This window comes from Tachyglossus aculeatus, chromosome 4 (genome assembly GCF_015852505.1).
Source record: "Tachyglossus aculeatus isolate mTacAcu1 chromosome 4, mTacAcu1.pri, whole genome shotgun sequence".
NCBI classification, from domain to species: domain Eukaryota; kingdom Metazoa; phylum Chordata; class Mammalia; order Monotremata; family Tachyglossidae; genus Tachyglossus; species Tachyglossus aculeatus.
Genome location: NC_052069.1, coordinates 54640414 through 54659415, shown reverse-complemented (window position 1 = coordinate 54659415; position 19002 = coordinate 54640414). Strand labels below are relative to the sequence as shown.

The 19002-nt window shown below is 48.2% G+C and overlaps 1 protein-coding gene across 2 annotated transcripts in view; it reads right to left on the bottom strand.

The window, feature by feature from the left end:
* LOC119926961 (putative ferric-chelate reductase 1) overlaps positions 1-16799 on the bottom strand; it is a 59911-nt gene extending 43112 nt beyond the window's left edge. For both annotated transcript variants that reach the window (XM_038745442.1, XM_038745443.1), the window contains exons 1-6: positions 16718-16799; positions 12246-12441; positions 10663-10799; positions 5150-5241; positions 4376-4454; positions 849-893 (exon numbers count right to left, since the gene is read on the bottom strand). In XM_038745442.1, coding sequence (XP_038601370.1) covers positions 849-893; positions 4376-4454; positions 5150-5241; positions 10663-10799; positions 12246-12441 — 549 coding nt within the window. In that variant the 5' untranslated portion in view covers positions 16718-16799. The remainder of the gene's footprint in view (positions 1-848; positions 894-4375; positions 4455-5149; positions 5242-10662; positions 10800-12245; positions 12442-16717) is intronic.
* Positions 16800-19002: the final 2203 nt, after the last annotated feature.

The window sequence follows — 19002 nt, the reverse complement described above, 5'->3', positions numbered from 1 at the left end:
GCTTGAGACAGCACGCAATCGAAGCAGAGAATCGGGACCCGCTGTGACCCCCCCGAAATAAAAAGGGGGAAAGAACTGGACTCCGTGCGGCCATAAAGACCACCTGAGACACATGCTAGATACCTATATTACGGCCGCCGAGAATCATTTAAGACTTGCACGGGGACAGCAGCCAAGCAGCAGGCAGCTGGTCTCCTCCAACTCCTCTGACATCTGACCACCTGCACCAACTCGGGGAAAACAGTCGGAAGGGTAGCTAATGGGTGTGTATATGGATGTGAGTACAACTGTGTGTGCACGCGCATATGCATTTACCCCTTCACTAGACTAGGAATTGAATAAACTTGCCGCTGTATACAGTGGTGGTTTGGTTTCACTTTGAACTTGTCATTTCCTGTCAGAAGGGGGGATGGGCCCCAGTATCAGGCTTGTAGACTGAGGTTTGCAGTGGAGGGTAATAATAATAATAATAATAATAATGTTGGCATTTGTTAAGCGCTTACTATGTGCAAAGCACTGTTCTAAGCGCTGGGGGGGATAGAAAGGGATCAGGTTGTCCCATGTGGGGTTCACAGTCTTAATCCCCACTTTACAGATGAGGTAACTGAGGCTCAGAGAAGTTAAGTGACTTGCCCAAGGTCACACAGCAGACATGTGGCGGAGCAGGATTCGAACCCATGACCTCTGACTCCAAAGTCCGTGCTCTTTCCACTGAGACACGCTGCTTGAGGGTAAATGGACTCACAAAAGTGGGTGCCTGAAGACAGGGGGAGGTGCATCCTTAGCAGCCTGGGGGAGGCCAGGAGGGGAGGGGTCTTAGAGACAGGCTCATGACAAGCTTTACCTACCGATACGGCCCGGTCATCTTCTCGGGTCTGGTTCTGGAATGGAATCTAACAAAATTGCACGTTAAGTCTATTAGAAAACATACACCATGATATTTTCTTAGCAACTTTATAGCTACCGTTTATTGTTACATTAAGCCTACAAAGGCCCGTAGCCTTCCTCTGGCCTGGAACTCCCTCCCACTTTATATATGACACACTACCACCTTCCCTACTTCCAAATCCTTATTATAATCACATCACTCGCAAGAGGCCTTCCCCAACTAAGCCCTCATTTCCCCTACTCCCTCTTCTCTCTATGTCACCTATGCACTTGGATCTGTGTCCTTTAAACATGATATTCACCCCACTCCAGCAGTTATGCACATAACTATAATCAATCTTAACGTCTGTCTCCCCCTCTAGACGGTAGGCTTCTGGAGGGCAGGGGACATGTCTACCAACTCAATTGTAGTGTAATAATAATAACATTTATGATACTTGTTAAGTGATTACTATGTGTCAAGCACAAGATAATCAGGTTGGACACGATCCGTGTCTCACATGGAGCTCATAGTCTAAATAGGGGGGGGGGAAGGATTTAATCCCCATTTTTCAGATGAGGAAATTGAGGCACAGAGAAGTTAACTGACTTGCCCAAGGTCACACAGCAGACCAGTGGTAGACCAGGACCATGCTCTTTCATAGGCCAAACTACTTCCCAACCACTTAGTTCCCTCCTGAGCACTTGGTACAGTATTCTGCACACAGAAAGCACTCATTAAATACCATTCATTGATTGATTTAGCATAGATTTCCCACTCATACTAGGTCCCATTTTTCAAAACCTTCACTGGTTTCCCTATTTAGTTTATACAATAATCAAGTCTAATCTATATTATGCAATCAAGGGTGTGTTACAACCTTTTTCCCCCCGAGTCAAACAACAGCTTTGTCCCAAAATGGTTCTAAAATGTATTCACACTTTCTGAATCATCAATCCATGCTTCAGCAATTCACTGGGTTGATATATTGTTCAGAAATGACAGTTTTCTGCATCTTGAGCTTCTCAAAATATTCTAGCTGCTGACTTGGCCCTTCTTAGGACTAACATTAACAATGTTGGCTGTTTCTTTATGTTTGCAGGACTTCCGAAGCTGTGCTTCTTTCTGTAGCAACTCTTTCCTTAAGGCAGTGCTACTATTCAGTAGCTCCATTTATTGTGAGGTCTCTCAACAGTTTCAAATATATCACCCTCTACCTTGTAAAGCAATCACCCTCTAGACTGTAAACGTCTTGTGGGCAGAGAACCTGCCTACCAACTCTGCTATATTGTACCCTCCCAAGCACTTAATACAGTGCTGTGCACAAAGTAAGTGCTCAATAAATACAATGGACTCATTACCGCCATACCTAGAATAAGACCCCGGCAGCGGCACTATGGTGGCAGCGGTGGCAGCAGTGACTGAAGTTTATATTCTCATTGCCTTTGTCTATGAGGATGCTCCACTTCTTTCATTTATTTAGCAGATGTGAGGACTTCAGGGAGTCCAATCGCAATGGGTCATCAGTAAGAATAGGCTGTGAGCCCCATGCGGGACAGGGACTGTGTCCAACCTGATTAACTTGCATCTTCTCTAGTGCTTAAAAGAGTGCTTGACATATATTAAGGGCTTAACAAATGTAAAAATGATAATAACAATAATAGAAATTCTACCCATTGCCACCATAACCACTCCAGCTGGTGTTTTCTTGGTTTTTACGCCTCCAACCGGAGTCCAGGAAGCAAGGAAGAATCACAAATTTCTAGCCCACTGTTGGGTAGGGACTGTCTCTATATGTTGCCAACTTGTACTTCCCAAGCGCTTAGTACAGTGCTCTGCACACAGTAAGCGCTCAATAAATACGATTGATTGATTGATTGATTGATAGTACATGCTATTTACATTGTTGCCACAGGCCACGGCTGTGGCAGTGGGCTGGAACTTGCCTATAACTTTTACCTAGAGACTGGAATTCATTCATTCATTCATTCAATCAATCATATTTCTTGAGCGCTTACTGTGTGCAGAGCACTGTACTAAATGCTTGGGAAGTACAAGTCGGCAACATATAGAGATGGTCTCTACCCAACAACAGGTTCACAGTCCAGAGGGGGAGACAGACAACAAAAACAAAACATGTGGACAGGTGTCAAGTCATCAGAATAAATACAAATAAAGCTACATGCACATCATTAACAAAATAAATAGAATAGTAAATATATACAAGTAAAATAGAGTAGTAAATCTGTACGAACATATATACAGGTGCTGAGGGGAGGGGAAGGAGGTAGGGCGGGGGGGATGGGAAGGAGGAGAGGAAAAAGGGGGCTCAGTCTGGGAATTCATCAATCAATCATATTAATTGAGCGCTTACTGTGTGCAGAGCACTGTACTAAGCGCTTGGGAAGTACAAGCTGGCAACATATAGAGACAGTCCCTACCCAACAGTGGGCTCACAGTCTAGAAGTCCTGTACCTATTGGTGCGGGTTTGACTCCACAGTGAGGCTTGTCAGCTTCATTGAGTGAGCTGACCCCTGGACTTAGATCCAGCTGGACTCTGACTTTCCCAGCTAGTAGAGAGCTCAAAGATTTGGCCTTTAATTTTCTTTTGGCCATGCCCAATTCAGGAAGGTCTTTCCTTACACAAACATAAGGTATACGTATGTCTGTGTATATATATATATATATATATAGTCTAGGTTCTAGGTTACCACACTGCAACTGCACAGTGGTAGTTCATTCATCGTATTTATTGAGCACTTACAGTGTACAGAGCACTGTACTAAGCGCTTAATAATGATGACATTTGTTAAGCACTATGTGCAAAGCACTGTTCTAAGTGCTGGGGGGGATACAAGGTGATCAGGTTGTCCCACAGGGGGCTCACAGTCTTCATCCCCATTTGACAGATGAGGGAACTGAGGCCCAGAGAAGTTAAGTGACTCGCCCAAGGTCACACAGCAGACATGTAGCGGAGCCGGGGTTTGAACCCATGACCTCTGACTCCAAAGCCCGTGCTCTTTCCACTGAGCCATGCTGCTTCTGTGGTAGTTCCCTGGGGGAGGACCAAGGACCCTAAAATGAGTAAACTAGAAGAGGCAAGAGGCAATTTATCAGGACCCAAGGTTCACCTGAGCGTGGATCACCTTTCTGCTGGATAGCACAATTTTGACCAACAATCCAGGCTTGAGCTCATGCAGGACCTCCCTTTCTTTCTGTCTCTGCCTCACTTTATCTCTAATTTTTCCCTCCATTCCTGCAAATCCTGTCCTTCCTTCCCCTGTCACATGCATATGTATCTCATTACACATCAATTCTATTTAGAGCAATTTACAATTCCATGGTCGATGTCTATCAGAAAGTTCCACAAGTAAGCTAATGTACGCACCCAAACACGTGGCTAAAAAATTCCTTACCAATATTCAAACGTAACAAAAATTCCAAAACGATTAAGTTACGGAAAGATGCACTGTATTTCACAATCTTACTCAACTCAAACGTCTCACCTCAGGTGATTTCTGTAAAGCCTGAAGGGTTATACTTTTGGCTCCAACCCAGAATAAATAGAAACGCTGAACAGCTGCTCTGTCAGGAAAACAAGAACAAGGTCATAAATATCTTCAATTTTAATATTTTAGAAGCTCCTTAAAATAGTAAGAGGTAAGAAATGACAAGACATTTGTTTTGCCAGATGAATAATAGTTCTGTGAAGGTTCAGGACTGTTCCTTGCTGTTGTTGTGGCCAACAGTAGTGAGAACTTAAGGTCCTAATAATAATAATAATTATTATGGTTTTTGTTAAGCACTTACTATTTGTCAAGCACTGTTCTCAGCGCTGGGGTAGAGACAAGGTAATCCGGTTGTCCCACTTGGGGCTCACAGTCTTAATCCCCATTTTACAGATGAGGTAACTGAGGCACAGAGAAGTTAAGTGGCCCGCCCAAGGTCACACAGCAGACAAGTGGCAGAGCCAGGATTAGAACCCAGCTTCTCTGACTCCCAAGCCTGTGCTCTTTCCACTCTGCTTCTCTAAGATACGTTCTCCTCCCAAAGTGTGTTCTTCACCAAAGTCAATATTAATCATCTCTATTTATTTTTCAGTCCGTCATTTAAAAATCAAAGAAATTATCCTTTTGCTTGGGTAGAAAATTGCAATAATGCAACATAACTGTGCTGACAGATTTTCAATGAATTTGATCTCAAAATTAAAGTACATTTCTTTATTCAATCCAACATTCACACCATTGTAACATAATACCGAAAACACCCCAACAACATACATGAACTGCACATTTCCAGTTCCAGAAGGTGCAATCCAAACTGTCTCGATTTTCATCTTATAGCTGGAGTCCTTTTGACTTAGTGAAGAGTTCTGCAATGAAATAACATCTGGACATAAGGAAAGTTACAGCACCTTTTCTGCTAAAAATCAATAGGGGCAAGATACAGTCTCAAGTGGCTTGGACTATTTATTGGAGGAAATGAGAGCTTTTAATTGGAGCAAGACATTTATCAAATCAATGGTATTTATTGAGTGCTTACTATGTGCAGAGCAGTGAACTGAGCACTGCCCTCCTGCCCACAGAGAGCTTACAGTCTAGGGAGGGAGACAGACCTTAAAGTAAATTACAGATCAGGGAAAGAGCAGAGAATAAGGATAGGTAAATAAGTGTTGTGGGGTGGCTATCAAAGAATCAAATTGCCTTGAAGTGATGTGGGGCTAGATTAGGGAGAGGATTGAATCAATCAATCGTATTTATTGAGCGCTTACTGTGTGCAGATTGAAGTGCTTAAGGGGTACAGACCCAACCATATGGGCGTCTCAGAAGGGAGAGCGAACAGGTAGGGAATAATAATAGCATTTATTAAGCACTTACAATGTGCAAAACACTGTTCTAAGCACTGGGGAGGTTACAAGGTGATCAGCTTGTCCCACGGGGGGCTCACAGTCTTCATCCCCATTTTACAGATGAGGTAACTGAGGCCCAGAGAAGAAGTGACTTGCCCAAAGTCACACAGCTGACAATTGGCGGAGCCGGGGATTTGAACACACGACCTCTGACTCCAAAGCCCGGGCTTTTCCCACTGAGCCAAGCTGCTTCTCAATACGACAAGCATATTGAGGGGTTAGTCAGAGAAGGCTCTTCGGAGGAGATGTGATTTTAATAAGGCTTCGAAAATGGGAAGAGTGGTGGTTCGTTGGATATCTGGGGGAAGGAATCCCAGGTTAAAGGGAGGACGTGGGTGAAGCGGCTGAGATCAAGCTGGTTGGCATTAGAGGAATGAAGTGTGCAGGCTGGGTCGTAGTAGATTAAGTGAGGTAAACTAGGAAGGGGAGAGTTTATTGAGTATATATGTATATACCTGTATATATGTTTGTACATATTTATTACTCTATTTATTTATTTATTTTACTTGTACATATCTATTCTATTTATTTTATTCTGTTAGTATGTTTGGTTTTGTTCTCTGTCTCCCCCTTTTAGACTGTGAGCCCACTGTTGGGTAGGGACTGTCTCTATATGTTGCCAGCTTGTACTTCCCAAGCGCTTAGTACAGTGCTCTGCACACAGTAAGTGCTCAATAAATACTATTGATGATGATGATGATGATGATGAGTACCTCACAGCCAAAGGTAAGGAGTTCCTGCTTGATGTGGAGATGGATGGGCAACCATTGGAGGCCTTTGAAGATTGGAGAAGCAGTGTGGCTTAGTGGAAAGAGAACGAATTTGGGAGTCAGAGGAAAGGGGTTCTAATCCCTGTTCTGCCACTTGTCTGCTGTGTGACCTTAGGCAAGCCACTTAACTTCTCTTGCCTCAGTTACCTCATCTGTAAAATGGGGACTAAGACTGCGAGCCCCACGTGGGACAACCTGATTACCTTGTATCTACCCCAGGGCTTAGAACAGTGCGTGGCACATAGTAAGCGCTTAACAAATACCATTATTATTACTGTTATTATTGGAGAGATTTGGACTGAAAGTTTTTTCAGAAAAATGATCCTGGCAGCACAGTGATATGGTCTGGAGTTGCGAGAGACTAGAAGCAGGGAGAACTGTGAGGAGGCTGACATAGTAGTCAAGATAAACTAAGTACTTGGACTAGCATTTATTATTTCATTTCATTTCTCTCCATGAACCACAATGCTTAGGGATCCAGATTGCCAACTTTTCATTTGAGTATAGGAGCAAACAGGGGGTAGAGTTTTGAGGGGTATGGGAGGGAGAAAGTCAGGACAAGAGCAAAAAAGAGAGGGGCATGAAGGATAAAAAAAGGAAGGACAAGAGAGGGGGAAGAGGGAGGAAAAGGGGGATGAAGGAATGGGAAGCAAAATGCAGCACTTGTACTGCTCCTTCTCCTTAACAGCTTTCCAGTCCCCACTGGATACTGGGTGGGAGTGGTTCCTTTCATCCCTACCCCTAAAACCTCATAAAGGGGAACCATCTACACCCCCCTCCCCCTAATAGCTGGCACAGTGGACAGAGCACAGGCCTTTTAGTCAGAAGGTCATAGTTCTAATCCCGGCTCTGCCAGTTGTTTGCTGTGTGACCTTGGGCAAGTTACTTCACTTCCCTGAGCCTCAGTTACCTCAACTGTAATATATGGGGAATGGGATTGTGAGCCCCATGTGGGACGGGAACTGTGTCCAACCTGATAAATTCACATCTACCCCTGAGCTTGGTACTGTGCCTGGAACATAGTAGGTGTTTAAAAAATACCACAATTATTATTATTGTCATTATCATTGCCATTCAATCAGCTTAGGAAGGCTGGGGTTCTCCTGGAGGTGGGATGGAATCGGATGGGGGTTAGAGCTCTGAAGCCACTGCCATGGAGGCAGATACTCCACTGTTCAAGTGGCAAGCTACTTTTCAGCCAGGATCTACTGGTTCCAGCTGTAGCTGATAAACAATAAGGAATAATAATTACGGTATTTGTTAAGCGCTTACTATGTGCCAGGCACTGTACTAAGCACTGGGGTAGATACAAGCAAATCCAGTTGGACACAGTCCAAGTCATTCATTCAGTCGTATTTATTGAGCCCTCATGGGTGCACAGCATTGTACTAAGTGCTTGGAAAGTACAATACAGCAACAAATAGAGACAATCCTAACCCCAAAACGGGCTCACATTCTTCATTCCAGTTTTACAGATGAGGTAACTGAGGCACATAGAAGTGAAGTGGATCACCAAAGGCCACACAACAGACAAGTGGTGGAGCCGGGATTAGAGCCCATGACAGTCTAACTCCCAGGGCCATGCTATATCATCAATCGTATTTATTGAGCACTTACTATGTGCAGAGCACTGTATATGTAGCCTCCACTCGTGCCCAGCCACGTAGGGACCAGAAAGGTGGCATCTTCAGAAACATAATCCTCCTGCAGGCAGGCTAAAGAAGAGGAGCTGACATCCTGACTCCATCATGAACCCCTTTCAACTCCAAGGAGTGGGATAGGCTAACTATGGCTGCTCATCTTTACCCCAAAATTATGAGGGTGAAAACAACAGTGTTGCTCTTAGTGGGAAAACAAACATAAAAATATTTATCACTAGAGCGGTCAAAAATAAGTCAGTTGAGCAAACATTTCTAGACTGTGAGCCCATTGTTGGGTAGGGACTGTTTCTATATACTGCCAACTTGTACTTCCCAAGCGTTTAGTATAGTGCTCTGCACACAGTAAGCACTCAATAAATACAATTGAATGAATATATCCACGAGTGCTAAGGAGAGGATAAAGAAGTTCATAAGAAGTTGTGGAAGCAGCGTGCCTTACTGGAAAGAGCACAGGCTTGGGAGCCAGAGGTTGTGGGTTCCAATCCTGGCTCCACCACTTGTCAGCTATATGACTTTGGGCAAGTCACTTAACTTCTCTGTGCCTCGGTTACCTCATCTGTAAAATGGGGTTTGAGACTGTGAGCCCCACCTGGGACAACCTGATAACTTTGTATCTCCCCCAGCGCTTAGAACAGTGCTTGGCACATAGTAAGCGCTTAAGAAATGCCATCATCATCATTATTATTATTATTATTATCATTACAAGTGCTAGAGTTGGCTGAAGAGATGATGAGGGTTTTCCAGAGGGATCTGAATGGGGAGTGAATCTGGGAGATCTGCAGGAAAACCTGGAAGGATTTGGCAGTAGATTGGATGTGATAGATGTGAAATATAGCAAAGTGTAGAGATTGTGGGCTTGCGGGATGGGGAGGATGGTGGTGATGGTGATTTAGGTGGGAAGATAATGGAAGGAGTGGGTTTAGGGGGAAAGAGGAAGAGTTCTGCTTTAGGAACATTTAGCTTGAGGGGCTGGCAGGTGTGAGCCTGTCTTTTAGACTGTGAGCCCGTTGTTGGGTAGTGACCATCTCTATATGTTGCTGATCTGTACTTCCCAAGTGCTTAGTACAGTGCTCTGCACACAGTAGGCACTCAGTAAATATGAATGAATGAATGAGTTGTCCTGGAAGTGGGAGGGGTTGGGGCAGTGCAGATCTGTCTGACAAGACAGTGCTAGAGAGATAGATTTGGGAGTCATCTGCATAGAAATGGTAGGAAAGCCATATAAGCTGATGAGATTCCCTAGAGAATGAGTGATGTGAGAAGAGTAGAGGACTCAAAACAGAGCCTTGAGGGACATCCTAAGAGGCCTTCCCAGACTAAATCCCACTTTTCCTCATCTCCCACTCCCTTCTGCGTCACCCTGACTTGCTCCCTTTGCTCTTCCCCCACCTCACAGCCCCACAATACTTATGTATATATCTGCAATTGTATTTATTTGAATTGATGTCTGTTTATTTGTATTGATGTCTGTCTCCCCTCTGTCCCTCTAAGACTGTGAGCTCACTGTGGGCAAGGACTGTTTATTGTTATATTGTACTTTCCTAGGTGCTTAGTACAGTGCTCTGCACACAGTACATGCTTAATAAATGATTGATTGAATGAACGTCCATAGTAAAAAGGATAAGAGACAGAACAGGAGAGAACAAAGTGGAGAAGGGGGTAAAAAGTAAGAGGAGAACAAGGATAGTACTTTGTCACTAAAGTTAATGAAGGATATTTTAGGGTAGATGCTGATCAGTTGTTTACCATCTCCAATGAAGGCTGATCAAGAGAAAATGGACGTAAATTAAAGGAGAGATTTTGATTTTTTTAAGAAAGTATGTACTTTTTAACTATCTGGGTGAGAAAGCACTGGAAAAAGCCCTCAAATAATAATAATGATGATGGTATTTGGTAAGCGCTTACTATGTACCAAGCACTGTTCTAAGCGCTGGGGTAGATACAAGGTAATCAGGTTGTCCCAGGTGGGGCTCACAGTCTTAATTTCCATTTTACAGAGGAGGTAACTGAGGCACAGAGAAGTGAAGTGGCTTGCCCAAAGTCACACAGCTGACAAGTGGTGGAGTCAGGATTAGAACCCATGACCTCTGACTCCCAAGCCCTTGCTCCTTCCACTAAGCCATGCTGCTTCTCTAAAAAGGGTTACGGACTCTCCATCTTTGGGATCAAGAAAACAATAAACAGTCATCTTGTCCTGGATGGCTGAGTTTTCACATGTCTGGAGGCAAAGCACTAGACCAAATGATTTCTTAAGATTTCTTCCAACTCCATGATTCTTCTCAAAACTATGCGAAAACTGCCCACCAGTGTGAAACGATAAAGAAAACAAAAAGGTATTAGGAAAAACAAAGCACAAATCTGACCTCTTAGGTGTAAGTTTTTTTTCTGTAGACCAAAATAGAACGTATTCTTGAGAAAACTGAATGAATTTGCAGGAATAAGAGACTACATACCTCAACATTGTTACACTTAAGACCCTGTGTGTTCCGATCTATGATACGGAAAGAACCGACGGGAATGTTCCTTTCAATGTCTCGGGCCTGAAGTAGGAATCCCATGAAACCACTGGATTCAGTAGCTTGTAGAGTCACTGAGAAAACAAGACAGCGGGTACCTTTTAAAGCAACATATTTTGCAATGATCACAGCTGCTTGAAGGAGAAGCTGTGTCCTTCTGAGTCACTGCCAAGTGCTCGGGTTCTGATTGTTTGGAGGTGACTTTTAGGCAGCAACGGACTGGAAAGGGGCAGGAGAGGAGACGGGCCAGGGTGAAGTATCCTGTTGGGCTGCTGCCCAGTTGGGTCATATGGGTCATTCCTGACCCCTCTGGGTTGGATCTGGCTCTGAGAGGCTCCTTACTTGCTCGGAGCAAGCCAGCAGTCACTTGGAAAACTTTTCAAACCACTCCCTACCCCTTTGCTGATTTTCCCGGTCATGATTTCCCAGCCAGCTTGGCACTGGGAGAAAGAGGGAGAGAAGGGAGGAGAATGAGCAGTGGGAAGGGGAGTTTTGAGTTGGAGAAACAAGGAAGTTGGAGGCCCCCGAGAACCTAGAGCTGTCAGAAGAGGTGGGGGAGAGAAGAGCAGCAGAGACTGCCTCTGGGGAGGGAGCCCAGCTAAGCAGGGAGAAGAGGGAGCTGAGCCAGGAACTGTGGCAGAAGCAGGCACACTGACAGGAAAAGGGCTAGGAGCATAGATGAGCCAGGGACCGAAGCCTGGCTTTGGCCAAGTATTTCTGTCAGGAATGATCTAAGATGCCTTTTTCCTTTTGTCTTTTTTCCCCCCAGGAGCAATTAGATTATGCCCACTTGATGATACTGGTAATCAGCAGAAACAGTATTATTCCAGTCAAAAAACTCTCAGAGGCTAACTGCTTCAGGCACCACCATTTGGGTGAAATAAAGTGTTGCCTTGAAGGATGCCAAGCCAGAGATTCATTCAATCGTATTTATTGAGTGCTTACTGTGTGCAGAGCACTGTACGAAGCGCTTGGGAAGTACATGTCGGCATCATATAAACGGATAAACATATAAACAGATAAAACCACATCTGTGGTTTGGCTCTTATTGGGTAACCAAAGGTTTTGAAATAACTAACTGGAAACTACCCTTGGGAAGACTTCTTGAAAATGAATAAAGAATATCTCAGTCCGGGTTAGGATTTATCCATCCAGTATGGTTGCACCCTTAACCTATTGAATGATTTCTACAGTGTTCTCAGTTTCTCTAGAATTATTAGCTAACACTTCACCTTGCTTAAGAGATTTCATATTTATATTTAGCAGCAATGTCACTCTCATGACTCATACGCCACTGAAGGCCAAGCACCCAACTCCCACCTACCAGTTTTGGTGCAGGGCTGACAAATCATCGCTTGATTATGAGTGAATGAAATGCTTGCCCTCTCCCAATTTCACATCCCTGAATGTATCCCAAAAGAGTAGACCCAATCTCAATAAATGGAAATGGATACAAGCCACATGAGTCAATTTCAGAAAATGTGAATTCACTGTTCGCATATTAGAAAAATATTATTTACCTGTGATTTCATCCTGTGGATCAAATGAAGTTTGGGATACAGAGATATTATACGGTATTGAGTCCTTTTGGGAAACATAAAATCCATTGTTCGGTTCCAAAGAGTCACATGACATAAGGAAGCTTCCGTTTGAGAAGCCCAAAACCGGCTTGGAGAGAATAGTGAACGTGCACACAAAGCAAGCCCATTTTTCCATCTGTAAAAAAGATACATAGGCATTAGCTGTAGCCATTTTTGGAAGATTTTTCAAGGATACAGTCAAATAATATGAGACGAAACAAAATAAATTTGGTCCGATTCTCCCCTCGAAAGCAGGAACGTATCTATTCTATTTATTTTATTTTGTTAATATGTTTGGTTTTGTTCTCTGTCTCCCCCTTCTAGACTGTGAGCCCACTGTTGGGTAGGGACTGTCTCTATGTGTTGCCAACTTGTACTTCCCAAGCGCTTAGTACAGTGTTCTGCACACAGTAAGCGCTCAATAAATACGATTGATTGATTGATTGAAGACTCTAATCGTCTGTAAATGAAATCGTCCGTAAATGTTAGGGTGCCCGGGAGCAGGGCATGTGACCAATATATATAAAGTTTGGGATACTCAAACTGCACACATGGGGAGATACTGGAAGGAGCAGGAGATTGTGGTGGGGCAGTTAGTTACTGGCAGTGGTAGAGCAATGAATAAAGCTCAAGAAAGATGGGATCAGGACAATTACAGGCACAACATAGAAGGACAAAGGGACTACAACAAGAATAGACCATCCCATCACCTCCAGAAGTCACTTAACTTCTCTGTGCCTCAGTTAACATCTGTCAAATGGGGATTAAGACTGTGAGCCCCATGTGGGACAACCTGATTACCTTGTATCCCTCCCCCGGCATTTAGAACAGTGCTTGGCACATAGTAAGTGCTTAACAAATGCCATCATCATCAGAAGGAGCATTTGCAGTCACACCTCAGGAAAGCTCCAGGTTGATGTCGGAGGCAAGGAAGCCCACCTTCAGGGAGTATATAGTCATTAGCATTAGAGCATTAGTCATTAGAGAAGCAGCGTGGCTCAGTGGAAACAGCACGGACTTTGGAATCAGGGGTCATGGGTTCGAAACCCGGCTCTGCCAATTGTCAGCTGCGTGACTTTGGGCTGAGGGAATACTGAGGGAACTCAGTATTGTAGAGTTTAATAAATAGACTGTATGTTTTCATCCAGAATTTCAGGAGGAAGGCCAAAAAGTGAAAACTATTGCATCACCTTCATATTGCACTCACTCTGAAAAGTTTTGGACTTATGACAAGAAAAAGGGCCTAGGGCAGTGAAAGAAAGGGGTAGCCTCAAGCCAAAATTCTCCCTAAAGAGTCCTACCTACATGTACCAGCTCCCCACCCCCAAAACGTTGGACTATTTTTAAAACAGGATAGCAGGGGTGTGAAGGAGCGTAGAGAGTCATCTGGAGGGAAGGGGTAGGAAAAGCTTTTCAGCGCTTTCTAGAACCACCCTGACTGCCTATAAGGGAAAATGGCAGGAGGAAGCTCTCCCGAAGGCAGTGTCCATAAAAGCTGCCTCTTTCATCCGACTGCTAAAAAATTCCTGGCTCTGGGAGAACCAGAAAAAACACTTTCCACAGGGGCTTAGCACTTTTTCCTTTCAGCTGAAGAACAGACAGACGGCATATCACATCTCCTCCAGAGGCCTTGGCTGAATACTCTCTCATCTCCCCACCCTATTTTCCATCCCTTCTTCATCATCTATGCACTGGAGTCCATATCTCTAAGCAGTTGGGTACTCACCCTCCCCCCAATCCCATAGCATTTATGCAGGTATCCCAACCACTTAGTACAGTGATCAGCACACAGCTAACACTTAATACATATCATTGATGGGCAGACAGGCGGCAGGTACCAAGGTATGCAGACATGAGAAGGAAATGAAATCAAAACAAGAGAAATTCTGGCTGGAGGTAAGACCTTGCCTGAAATGGTGAAAAAATTCCTGAACAGGTTTCTGAGAGTGATTGTGTTATATGCAACCTGGGCAGGCCAGACACCTGGGCGTCTTGGCTGCTGTAGCAGTCCTTCACCTGCCTGGAGACAGGGGCTGGACCCTCATTCTAGGCGGGTCACAGGGGTTGAACCCTCATTCTAGGCGGGTCACAGGGGCTGGACCCTCACTCTAAATAGGCCACAGGGGCTGAATCCTCATTCTAGGTGGGTCACAAGGGCTGGACCCTCATGTTAGATGGGTCACAAGGGCTGGACCCTCATTTTAGATGGGTCACAAGGGCTGGACCCTCATTCTAGATGGGTCACAGGGGCTGGACCCTCACTCTAAATAGATCACAAGGGCTGGACCCTCATTCTAGGTGGGTCACAAGGGCTGGACCCTCATTCTAGATGGGTCACAAGGGCTGGACCCTCATTCTAGGCGGGTCACAAGGGCCTGGGCCCTCACTCTAGGCGGGTCACCGGGGCTGGGCTCTCACTCTAGGCGGGTCACAGGGGCTGGGCCCTCACTCTAGGCGGGTCACAGGGGCTGGGCCCTCACTCTAGGTGGGTCACAGGGGCTGGACCCTCACTCCATTCATTCATTCATTCAATCGTATTTATTGAGCGCTTACTGTGTGCAGAGCACTGTACTAAGCGCTTGGGAAGTACAAGTTGGCAACATATAGAATCGGTCCCTACCCAACAATGGGCTCACACTCCAGGTGGGTCACAGGGGCTGGACCCTCACTCCAGGTGGGTCACAGGGGCTGGACCCTCAATCTAGGCAGGTGACGGGGGCTGGACCCTCACTCTGGGTGGGGGTCACAGGGGCTGGACCCTCACTCTGGGGGGGGGGGTCACAGGGGCTGGACCCTCACTCCAGGTGGGTCACAGGGGCTGGACCCTCAATCTAGGCAGGTGATGGGCTGGACCCTCACTCTGGGGGGGGTCACAGGGGCTGGACCCTCATTCTGGGGGGGGGGTCACAGGGGCTGGACCCTCACTCTGGGGGGGGGTTACAGGGGCTGGACCCTCACTCTGGGGGGGGGGTTACAGGGGCTGGACCCTCACTCTGGGGGGGGTCACAGGGGCTGGACCCTCATTCCAGGTGGGTCACAGGGGCTGGACCCTCACTCCAGGTGGGTCACAGGGGCTGGACCCTCACTCCAGGTGGGTCACAGGGGCTGGACCCTCACTCCAGGTGGGTCACAGGGGCTGGACCCTCAATCTAGGCAGGTGATGGGCTGGACCCTCACTCTGGGGGGGGTCACAGGGGCTGGACCCTCATTCTGGGGGGGGGTCACAGGGGCTGGACCCTCACTCTGGGGGGGGTTACAGGGGCTGGACCCTCACTCTGGGGGGGGTTACAGGGGCTGGACCCTCACTCTGGGGGGGGGTCACAGGGGCTGGACCCTCATTCCAGGTGGGTCACAGGGGCTGGACCCTCACTCCAGGTGGGTCACAGGGGCTGGACCCTCGATCTAGGCAGGTGATGGGCTGGACCCTCACTCTGGGTGGGGGGGGATCACAGGGGCTGGACCCTCACTCTGGGGGGGGTCACAGGGGCTGGACCCTCACTCTGGGGGGGGTTACAGGGGCTGGACCCTCACTCTGGGGGGGGTCACAGGGGCTGGACTCTCACTCTAGGGAGGGTCACAGGGGCTGGACCCTCACTCCAGGTGGGTCACAGGGGCTGGACCCTCACTCCAGGTGGGTCACAGGGGCTGGACCCTCAATCTAGGCAGGTGATGGGCTGGACCCTCACTCTGGGGGGGGGGGGTCACAGGGGCTGGACCCTCACTCTAGGGGGTGGTCACAGGGGCTGGACCCTCACTCTGGGGGGGTGTCACAGGGGCTGGACCCTCACTCTATGAGGGGGTCACAGGGGCTGGACTCTCACTCTGGGGGGGGTCACAGGGGCTGGACCCTCACTCTAGGGGGGTCACAGGGGCTGAACCCTTACTCTAGGGGGGTCACAGGGGCTGGACCCTCATGGGGGGGGTCACAGGGGCTGGACCCTCACTGTAGGGGGGGTCAAAGGGGCCGGACCCTCCCTCTCGGGGGGTCCCCAGGCTGGGATCCCCTTTGAAGGAGCGGGCTGTAGCGGGCTGGGGGGAGAAGCCAGGTGCGAGGAGGAGGGGAGGCCGGGTCGGCGAGCAGAACGGGGCCCGGGAGACGGGGAGGACGGGACCGGGGAACGAGGCCCTCTCCCCTTCTAGCCTGCTCACCCGCTGTTGGGTAGGGACTGTCTCTAGATGTTGCCGACTTGGACTTCCCAAGCGCTTAGTCCAGTGCTCTGCACACAGTAGGCCCTCAGTAAATACGATTGAATGAAGGAATGGGGGGGGGGGGGTGGACACTTTCTCCAAGCCCCCGCCCAAGTGGGGAGGGAAGGGGAGCCCGCTGGGCGTTGTCCGGGGCCGCAGTCGGCCAGCCGGGCCCGGAGGGAGCCCCGGCTCCGGACAACGCACCCCGCCCGGACCGAGCTCACCTGGCCAGAGAACAGCCGTCCAGCTGTGAGGGGGGCCGCCGCCGCCGCCGCCCCCGCTCCTCCTGCTGCTCCCACTGCTCCTCCTCCTCCTCCTCCTGATCTTGCTGCTCCTCCTGCTCGAGTCCTCCTCCCACTGAGCAGCTTTTGAAGGCGTTCCGCCCCCCAGGAGAGACAGCCAGACGGGGCCGGAGGAGGGGCCGGCCCCGGGGGACTCTCATCATCATCATCAATCGTACTTATTGAGCGCTTACTGTGTGCAGAGCACTGGACTAAGCGCCTGGGAAGTCCAAGTTGGCAACATAGAGAGACAGTCCCTACCCAACAGCGGGCTCACAGTCTAGAAGGGGGAGACAGAGAACAAAACCAAACATGCCAACAAAATAAAATCATCATCATCAATCGTATTTATTGAGCGCTTACTATGTGCAGAGCACTGGACTAAGCGCTTGGGAAGTACAAATTGGCAACATATAGAGACTGTCCCTACCCAACAGCGGGCTCACAGTCTAGAAGGGGGAGACAGACAACAAAACAAAACATGCTAACAAAATAAAATCATCATCATCATCATCAATCGTATTTATTGAGCGCTTACTATGTGCAGAGCACTGTACTAAACGCTTGGGAAGTACAAATTGGCAACATATAGAAACAGTCCCTACCCAACAGCGGGCTCACAGTCTAGAAGGGGGAGACAGAGAACAAAACCAAACATACTAGCAAAATAAAATAAATAGAATAGATATGTACAAGTAAAATAAATAGAGTAATAAATATGTACAAGCATATATACATATATACATGTGCTGTGGGGAAGGGAAGGAGGTAAGATGGGGGGATGGAGAGGGGGACGAGGGGGAGAGGAAGGAAGGGGCTCAGTCTGGGAAGGCCTCCTGGAGGAGGTGAGCTCTCAGCAGGGCCTTGAAGGGAGGAAGAGAGCTAGCTTGGCGGAGGGGCAGAGGGAGGACATTCCAGGCCAGGGAATGCCTGGCCAGGGCAGGGACTCGGTTCTGGGAGTTAGCCCGGGGGTCAGCCCGGAGGACAGCCCGGCGGAGGCGGGTGCCAGTCCTGAGAGGCAGCCCGGGGGTCAGCCCGGAGGCCAGCCTGGTAGAGGCCAGCCCTGAAATGAGGCCGGAGGACAGCCCGGCGGAGGCCAGCCTGGGGGTCAGCCCGGGAGCCAGTCCTGGGAACTAGCCCGGGGGTCAGCCCGGAGGACAGCCCGGAGGAGGCGCGAGCCAGTCCTGGGGGTCAGCCCGGGGGTCAGCCTGTAGGCAGCCTGGTAGAGGCAGGCCTGAAATAAGGCCGGAGGACAGCCCGGTGGAGGCCAGCCTGGGGGTCAGCCCGGGGGCCAGCCCTGGGAACTAGCCCGGAGGTCAGCCCGGAGGCCAGCCTGGTAGAGGCCAGCCCTGAAATAAGGCCGGAGGACAGCCCGGCGGAGGCCAGCCCGGGGGTCAGCCCGGGAGCCAGTCAAGGGAGGCCAGCCTGGTAGCCAGTCCTGGGAGCTAGCCCAGAGGCCAGCCCGGCGGAGGCCAACCGGGGGGCAGCCTGGCAAAGGCCAGCCCTGAAATAAACCCGGAGGACATCCCGGCGGAAGCCAGCCTGGGGGTCGATCAATCCATCAATCAATCAATCGTATTTATTGAGCGCTTACTGTGTGCAGAGCACTGTACTAAGCGCTTGGGAAGTGCAAGTTGGCAACATATAGAGACAGTCCCTACCCAACAGTGGGCTCACAGTCTAAAAGGGGAGTCTAAAAGGGGGTCAGCCCGGGAGCCAGTCCTGGGATTCAACCCGGGGAGCTAGCCTGGAGGCCAGCCCGGCGGAGGCCAGCCCTTGGGTCACCGTCGACGGCCAGCCTGGGCGATCCTAGCCCCAACTACACAAGCCGCAGCGAGCAGCTGAGATCACATTTAGCCGTTTACTTTAACCGACATATTTCTTTTTCTCTTTGGGGGACAGCTGGATTAGATTTCTCGTTTTCCTGGAGGCGGACAGATGGCAGAAACACGGGCACATTCAGTGAAGCACACAGTAAACCAGTAAAAGTCAAGACTGTTGTATTTTCGACGAGTACAGCTCACGGCAACATCTGAAACAGTCCATTAATTAATCAATCAATCAATCCGTAGTATTTATTAAGTCCCTTCTTGGTGCTTGCACACTATATTAAACGTTTGAATTGGTAGACCTGATGGATCCCAGCAATCTAGTGGGAGGGGAGACAAATACTAAAGCAAATTACAGGTAGAAGGACTAGTAATCCAGCGCTTAGAACAGTGCTTGGC